Source organism: Helianthus annuus, chromosome 7, assembly GCF_002127325.2.
Source record: "Helianthus annuus cultivar XRQ/B chromosome 7, HanXRQr2.0-SUNRISE, whole genome shotgun sequence".
Classification (NCBI taxonomy): Eukaryota; Viridiplantae; Streptophyta; class Magnoliopsida; order Asterales; family Asteraceae; genus Helianthus; species Helianthus annuus.
The window spans coordinates 113,154,263-113,163,215 of NC_035439.2; the positions used below are offsets into that span (position 1 = coordinate 113,154,263).

The 8,953-nt window shown below is 36.6% G+C and overlaps 1 protein-coding gene across 2 annotated transcripts; it reads left to right on the forward strand.

Moving 5' to 3' along the window:
* Window positions 1-709: 709 nt before the first annotated feature.
* Window positions 710-5,070, forward strand: LOC110915979. 2 transcript variants are annotated; one of them, XM_022160728.2, is made up of 6 exons: window positions 710-970; window positions 1,937-2,506; window positions 3,312-3,400; window positions 3,501-3,600; window positions 4,361-4,581; window positions 4,929-5,070. In XM_022160728.2, exons 1-5 carry the CDS (start codon window positions 821-823, stop codon window positions 4,565-4,567), a joined length of 1,116 nt encoding a protein of 371 aa, XP_022016420.1. In that variant the 5' UTR covers window positions 710-820; the 3' UTR covers window positions 4,568-4,581; window positions 4,929-5,070. The 2 variants fall into 2 exon arrangements, with proteins under 2 accessions (XP_022016420.1, XP_035831087.1); XM_035975194.1 differs by lacking the exon at window positions 4,929-5,070 and having other exon boundaries at window positions 739-970; window positions 4,361-4,881.
* The last annotated feature ends 3,883 nt before the right edge of the window (window positions 5,071-8,953 follow it).

An 8,953-nucleotide genomic window follows, 5' to 3' on the forward strand; every position in this document is an offset into this window, starting at 1 on the left:
AATGACTTATGTAATGGGTGATTCCATTACGTTGACTAACCAAACACACTTTTTTTCATTCCCTCGCAATAGTTCATTTCATTCCACCTCCCATTTCTGTATATCAAATACTACCATGGAGTCACAAGCGTTTTTCAAGAAAAACATGAAGTCATTAGTCTGAAGGTATACGCATAAGATGATAATGGTCCAAATGTAGCAACTAAACCAAAGTAAATTTTAACTGAACATTCTTTTTATTTGTAGGATTTCAACTTTTTTGCTATATCTTAAGTTGTGTGTGTAAAATTAATGGTTAGAAAAACAATACATGCACATAAAAATAGAAAAAAAGATTTTAACTTAACTTATTGATTGTTTTAATGACATTAACTCAAGTTTTATATCAAGAGCTTGTTATTCTCAATAAGCAACACGCCAACACACACAATTTTCTACTATATTTAATTTAATAAAATTTAATAGACGTTAGAAAAAATAAGAAAAAAACCAACCTCTAAAAGCCCATAACCGGCCCAAACATATTCAACCCTCTAATCTAACCCTTGAAATTACCAAAACTACCCTTGGTCTTCATAACTTATATCAACCTCTAAAAGCCCATAACCGGCCCAAACATATTCAACCCTCTAATCTAACCCTTGAAATTACCAAAACTACCCTTGGTCTTCATAACTTATATCAACCCTACCCTCTACTACCAAGTACAAAAGCTACACAAGCTCCTGCAAGAAAACTGCTTTCAAGTCACGAAACCGCCTTCACTTACGAACAATTTATTTTTCAGTGATTATTGTTGTTGGAGGTCTGAATCGTAATAATGCCGAAAGGAGAAGATGCGATCATTCGAAAGAAGAACAAGTCACTCAGGAAGAAGTTGCGTAGCGATTCAGCCAAGGTTTCCAATCGCATAGCCGCCATTATTGCGCAGAAAAAGCGTCGTCAATCAGGCAAACGCAGAATGTGTCAGGTATCTGTTTTCTAAGATTGATTGAAAGTTTCATGTGTAGTAGGGTTTTCAGAAATTTGTTGTTATGATTTATTATCATGTTAAGTGTTTCTGCTTGTTGTAATGTGTTAGAGATAATTATAATATATGCAGGAATTAAGGTTTACTAAAGGAATAAATTAAATTGTTCGAAAGAGTTGTTTTTAGCCAGTAATTGTGGTCTTTCAAGGGTTTTAGACATGTTTTAGGCTTCTTTAGGTGTAGTTTTGGTTGATTTCAGGCTTGTTTAGGATTATTACAATTGTGTTAGACCTGTTTTGGCTGGAATTTCGTTGGAACTTGGCCTGAAAAATTTGCATGAGGGCCTGAAAGTGGGGTTTTTGAAAGGCTGCGTTGGGCCTGAAAAGCGGGCTTAGGCATGCGTCTGGGTGAGCCTTGATGACAGAGTCTTTAAATTTCATATTTTACACATATATATGTAGTTCAAGTTTGTTTCGTGCTTGGAAACAACAAATTGCACTAAATATATATGCAACAATTAGAGCTTTACTAAAAGAGGGGGGGGGGGGGTAGTTGCACGGACCTCCCATCCGCCGGAGTATTGCAACTCCGCAAGCTAGCTTAGCCCCATAGCTGCCTGGCGGTGATTACCCACGGTGAAGAGCCCCAACACCCCATAAGGGCATTGCCGGGAATCGAACCGGTGACCTCAAGAAGGGTCTGGGTGAGGCTGGCCAACTGGGCTACCCCAGAAGGTTGCTTTACTAAAAGAATAAATCAAGTTATTTAAAAGAGTTGTTTTTAGCAAGTAATTGTGGTTCTGTTGGTATCATCTTCAATTTAATCCTTTATGCAAATCCATAAGCTGTTAATCCTGTTGTTTTGATGAGTTTTGTTGAATATTACATGTTCAATATTAGAACACTTAAGTTTAAAAAGTCATTTTACTCACTTTCTTTGTCACCTTTTTTTGTTGTGATGATGCAGGGTATGTGTTTTAGCCTCCCGACTCTAGAGGATCCATTTAACGACAAATACATGAATCTTGATTCCAAGAAGACTAAGAAAGTCTGGCCATCAAAGAAGGATAATAATTTGACTGAAAACGGTAGCGATGCTTCCCAAAATAAGAGAAAGGCTAACAGTGATCATAAATCAAATGAAAAAAATCAAAAAAAGAAGGCAAGGGTTGAGAACAAGTCAACACCATCGGATGAAAAAAGCACAAAGAAACTTAATACGAACATCTCAACGGACGTAGGTTGCCCATCGAAATTCTTAATTTCATGTTTGAAAACAGTACAAGATACGATGCGTGATGACAAAGCGTTTGAACGGGGAAAACATTTGTTCTTCGACTCATGGGGCTTTGAGTATTGGAGATGCTATACGAGCGGTAAGCATGTACTGGAGACAAGTGGATGTGCTACCATGGAGCAAATTGCTTGGATAGGATCAACTGCTGTCGATTCCATTACAAAAAAGGAAAATGACGGTGAATCGTTCACCGGCCCGTACCTTTTGTTCATTGTACCGTCACAAGAGAAAGCAGCAGAGGTATGTCTGGTTATATTCAAGACTAGCCCATTATATTACTTTTGCTCTTTAAGTTAGTGGTAGGGCTGTAATCGAGCCAGGTTGAGCTCTAGCTCGAACTTAAACGAGCCAGCTCGGCTCTGCTTATTTATTTCATTGAACTGAAAAGTCGAGCTCGAGCTCGGCTCGTAAAATGTTCGAGCCAAACTGAACCGAACCGGCTTGTTAACATTTTAGTTTTTTTTTTTATATTTTCTTTACAAATATTGATAAGATAAAAAAAATATAATAAAAGTTACACATATATCTATATGTATTATTTTTATTCTTCCAATATTTTAAAGACCGAAAGGCATATTGAAAGTATTATATGTACAATTTTTGTTTATTTTCTCATACTTGAATATGTTATTGATTAATTAAACTTAAAATGTTAACACTTCAACCCCCATCAACCTATTTTTTATTTAAATACATTTAAAATTGAATTTAATATATATAAAATAAAATAATTTGAGCCGAGCCAGGCTTAGCTCGGGCTCGGCTCGTTTACATATCGAGTCGGGCCAAGCCGGCTCGTTTACATCCGAGTTTTTTTCTCGAGCGAGTTACGAGCTTTTTGAACACCCCTAGATGGTATCTTTTAAAAGATGCACCAGTAGAAGTTCAAATTTGTTGAGGCGAGACACAATGTTGTGCTAAAATGCTGGCCGAGTCTCAAAAAACCATCCGACTCTCTAGGGTTCATGAATTTCGAGTCCCTAGGGTTCATGAATTTCATATGTCTTATAGTGATATAAATCTATAATTACATAACTATTTGCAGGTACGTGCTGTGTGCAAGCCTTTGAAGGCGTTTGGAATACATACAGTTAGTCTACATCCAGGTGCTTCCATAGATCATCAAATTCAAGGGTAATTTACACAACTCTACAAAACCTAAAGTTATCTTTTTAACTGCAGCAAGTGACGTGTACATACATCTGATTTTTATGAAACTTTGTTTCTGGTACAGATTAAAAACTTGTGAGCCAGAGTTTCTTATATGCACACCGGATAGACTTGTGGAGCTTGTTTCCATGGATGCTGTTGATATTTCTGGTGTTCGCTCACTGGTATTCTTTTTAAACCTTTTTTTTTACATCGTACATGCGAAGGGCTGCAAAAGAACCGAACGAACCCGAACAAGGCCTTGTTCGTGCTCGTTCGTTAAAGAAATAAATGTGTTCATGAACACTTACCGAACGAAATTATCTGTTCGTGTTCGTTCATTAAGGAAATGGACGTGTTCATGTTCGTTCGTTAAAGAAATAAATGTGTTCACGAACTGTTCATGAACACTTACGAACGAGATTCCGTTTGTGTTTGTTCATTAAGGAAATGGACATGTTCGTGTTCGTTCGTTAATTTTAGGTAACGAATGTTCATGAACACAAACGAACAGAAACAATTGTTCATGAACAGATCCGAACACACATTAAGTTTCGAAGGTACAAAATATGATTAAATATTATGTCATATACAATACATTAGTATTTATCAAATATCTAATTAGTGGGAACTTTGAAATATTTAAATAAAATATAAAATTTAAAACCTTAGTGAGCTCTCAAACACAAACGGACATAAACGAGCACGTTGCCGAACGTTCACGAACGTAAATGAGCGAACACGGCCATTGTTCACATTCACTCATTTAATTAAACGAACGAAATTTCTTGTTTGACTTTCTGCTGAACAGTTCATGAACTGTTCGTTGAACGTTCAGTTCGTTTGCAGCCGTACTGATGCCATTTTTACTATTTTTCTGTAAAATATGTATAGCGCTTACATAAATTTATTAACGATATAAACTTAACCTTCTGGATTATACAGATTATTGATGGTCTGGAATGTTCTTCTGGAGATGCTTACATTGACAGCATAAAATCCATTCAGCAGCATATTTCTGTTGACCCGCACACTGTGGTTTTCTGCAGTGGGTTGACCGATGCCTATTTACCTGCTGTGTCGAGTCTTTTGCCAACCCCAATGTGCAGATTGTCGCGAGACAGAATTAATGTCAACAAGAGTGCAACATAGGAAAATTACTAAAGGTGGGTGACAATAACATATTATCAATTTGATTAGAATAGTTGATTTTCGTACTTCATTCATGCAAGAGTATGTAAGTCATAAATTAAAGAATATGAGCGGCTTTATTCATTAGTTAAGAGAAACGGGCCTGGTTGGGTTGACCCGTGAAGGCGTGAACATCTGCCTTTTTTTAAACATAATAATTACAAAGACATACATGACTTTTAACCTGTTTGAAACAATATACAAGCCAAATTTATTCATTTGTAAATAATTTGGTCAAATTTGACACGTATACTATGAGTTTCAAATCTGTATTATGTCCTTGTTGCATCATTTTTAACCAGAGAAAATGCTACAATTGCAGGCTTGAAGCACCATTAGCAGATGTTCTTCAACAGTTGTACTCATTTTGTAGCACTTCATTTTTGAGTAATATTATCAATTCCTTTTTTTTGTTCCATAACATTCAAGTGGCTAACGAAGTTATATGAACTGTCTTTATTTTACATGACCAAAAATGACACAGATAAAATACAGGGCCAGTAATACGTTCCATCAAATTTGAGAGTGGTTTGAAATGACATAACAAATAATGATGAAACAATTTTCAATTAATTTAAATGAACTTAACAAATAATGATGAAACTATCTAAAAACAATTTAAACATTATACTTAACTAAAGTTAATGGAATGGAACAAGGTACATCTTGTGTTTATCATCTACTTTTTTTCATCTTTTAGAAGCACTCGATTACGCCTGTGTTACATCCATGTTCCTGTACGGCGTTAAAAGTGCATTAATTTGACTTCACACAAGCGTCATCGTTGAATAGCTTCTCCCAACCGTTAGGGAGTGCGGGGCACCTTCGGGAAGGTTAATCGGGGACCAGTTTTGCCGAATTGGTGGGTGCCGCCAATAAGGCGGGGGGTGAAATCGGGGAAGAAGTTGGGGGTGCCGCCACCGAAGAGAGGGGAGGAGAGAGAGAGGAGAGAGGGAGACTTGGTCCAATCACAAGCTTTCCTTTTTTTTTTTTTTTTTTAAAAAAAAAAACAATTCACCTAAGAGGGGAGTGGCGCCATCAAATTGGGGTGTTAGGGGAGTTTAAGAGGGGACTTGACGTGACACACGGGGATTGGTTTGGCGTAAGAGAGGGGACTCACCTATTAGGTGAGCACCCCCTTCACCCTTACAATCAAATCAAGGCACATTACAAAGATAAGGCATATCCATCACTCTAGCGAAGTCGGTGATAACATCATTAAGCATATCATGATAATAAGCAAGTATAATATTTTTCACGATATCAAAACCAGATAGATACAACTCACTCAACCTCGATGCATCAACGTTTGAGAAGGGGTCACATGGACGCAAAGCCGCCATATGTTTAAGTAATTCCATACTAACCTCCTCATTAAAGTGAATCAAATTCTCAAATATGCATATCTTTTCACAAAAATAAGATGTTTTATACAAAAATCAAATCCACTTTCTTTTACTTTTTCAACATTTCTTTAGTTAAGTTCACCTATGAAATCGTTTCTAAAATGTTTAAAGTTAAGTTCACCTATGAAATCGTTTCGAAAATGTCTAATCTTTTATTTAAGCGTCATTCAAAACATATTAATTTTCATGAGTCAAATCACATTACAATACCATATGCTTGATTGACCTTGGCTAGAACCGTTAGTGTTGTAATCATCTTTATTATTTCCACTCATCCAAGAAGGATAAAATTTGATGATCCAAAAAAAGTTGATATGATAGATGAGGAAACTGGACTAACCAAAGCTGTGGTGTAGCCAGCCAAAGGCAGCATATTTCATTGGTAGAATTTAAATTTGTCCTGATAAAACACACGTGTTTTTCAGCCTTTTGGGTTCAGTGATAAAGATGCTGGACCCAAATCATCGATGATCCCTATAAATGTAAAGAAGGACCTAACAACTGTTGCAGACATGGATCTAGCCGTGATTCTCAAAGGTCGGAAGTTTGTATATGAGGGTGAACCCATGGTATGTAACATAACTAAAATTGAATTCGCCAAAGGTTGAATTAATTTGCTGCGTATATGTTGGTTCTTTATCAATTTAAACGGTTCAATATTGTTGGGTTATCTTCGGAATCCTACCATTTTCTGTTTTAACTTGTAAGGTGAAAAACGAGTTACCAAGTACTTTTAAAGCTTATCGGTTTTGTGGACCGGATAATCCTTTTTCAAGAAAATGATCATGGAAATTATAAAAAATAAGTTTTTATTCTAGATACATGTAGCAAAACCAAAGGTTGAGTTGGATAATGAGTCAAACAAGGCAATTTGGTAGGCAAATGACACTCGAAATGTGTATAGTATATAACTAGTCCCTCAAATATGATTACGAAATGTGTATCATTTAACCAACAATCAAATGCTTATTAACAGGGTTGTAAACGAACCAAACCTTTAGCGAATAATTCGACAGAAAGTTCATTTACGTTTGTACGTTTAATAAATGAACGAACATGCGCAAGGAATTTCGTTCTATTAGTTAAATGAATGAACATAAACAAATGTTCAATTATGTTGGTGAACGTTCGTCCATTTACGTTTGTTTATGTTAGTTCGTGAGCATTAACCCACAAATTGGCTGTTGAATGGTTTTAGAGCATATGGACTTCATTTATCTTAAGCATCCATGAATGATGTGAAACTTATATAAAGGAAAGAGGGTGGATAAAGAATGTTAGCGAGAGAGGAGAGATAAAAGGGAGAGAAGAAGAGATTGGAAAAGAGAAAAAGTGATTCGGCTCATCCTTAAGCGTAGGGATGGCAATGGGTCGGGTTTGGGACGGGTTTAGGTAATCCCAAACCCAAACCCAATTAGATAAGCTTGTCCCAAACCCGTCCCAAAACCCGTCGGGTTTCTAGCGGGTAAATACCCATCGGGTATCGGGTATACCCACGGGTTTCGGGTAAACCCGTTAATTTAAAAAGATTACTCGTTGGGTATACTTATCTCAAAACTTATTGGGTATCTATCGGGTAACTACTAACCGGTTACATTTTGTATTGTTATTATAAAAATATATATCAAATAACTACAATTTATACGGAATAGAATACCTATATGTGTAAAAAATGGATGCATCGTATATATACATATTAATAATGTAAAAGAAATTATATCGGATATACAATCGGGTAAACGGGTACACATTATCGGGTAATTGGGTCGGGTAAATGGGTATATCACTAAATCCCAAACCCGTCCCAAACCCGCGAAAAAAATAAAAACTATTCCCAAACCCGTCCCAAACCCGATTAACCAACCCCAAACCCGTCCCAAATGTGTCGGGTTTCGGGTTTACCCATCGGGTTCGGGTTTGATTGCCTTCTCTACTTAAGCGTCCTTAAAAACCTTGGGTTAGAGATGGTTAATGCACTTGAGCTATATTAAGGAGTCACAAACCATGGGCTCAAGTACTCAACCCACTTTGTCATTGCGCATTAGCCACTAGCTATAATACTAGATGTCACGGCCCCAGCCCCCGGTTTGACCCGGATCAGGAGCCGCGGGACAGGAAACACGCGGTAGTCAAGTTTACAGCGGAAGTCTTTAGCAGGATCGTTTTAATTATTGAAAATGCCTGAGTATTATTTATTTACATTTCGGGATAACCCCGTAATTTTCATCATTTCATTATTTTACAAACATGTTTATTTATTTATATGAGCCACTACTTCAAGCTTGATGGTGCTCCGTAGCACGTGTACTGATTTCACAGTATGTCACCTGAAACATGTTGTAAAAAGGTTTTGTCAGCGGGGAAATACTGAGTGAATCATTCCGTTTTGTTTAAGACGACACATATTTATAAATTACAGCATAAGAGCGATTACAATGGCATTATCTTATTTTATATCTGGTATTGCCACCCATGTGACGATGGTCATATCACTATTGGGTCCAGTCACCCAATTAGTGACGTTTTATCACTGTTAGGGCTTGTAGCCTAACCACTGTTAGGGCTTACTGCCTAACCCTGTGAGAAATTAGTAATGTGCACAATACCCCACTAACCAGCGATCAAGATAACCACGACTTAATCCCTGTAATTATAACACTTTTGAAAATAATTTGGAGTATTGTAAAACAGTTTGATAAAAAGAAGAATGACTCACATTGCAAATTTAGTGTTGGTAGAATTTAGATTTAATCCCTGTTAACCTAATTTCATAATAAAGCACACAAAACAGGATTAGTGATCAATACAACAATTATGATAATTCCCCGAGATCAATTTTGACAATGAATGTCCAAATGAAATACTTCGGCTCATTTATCAAAATGACAAACGATAAAGTATAGTACTTCAACTCGTATATCGAATTATCGACAACGACAAA

Bases quoted from the DNA above. Each gene is read 5' to 3' on its own strand.
- LOC110915979 (XM_022160728.2), top strand. From the start codon at position 821: ATGCCGAAAGGAGAAGATGCGATCATTCGAAAGAAGAACAAGTCACTC. The intron at 971-1,936 runs GTATCTGTTTTC...GTGATGATGCAG, and splicing joins GCAAACGCAGAATGTGTCAG to GGTATGTGTTTTAGCCTCCC. The intron at 3,601-4,360 runs GTATTCTTTTTA...TGGATTATACAG, and splicing joins TTTCTGGTGTTCGCTCACTG to ATTATTGATGGTCTGGAATG.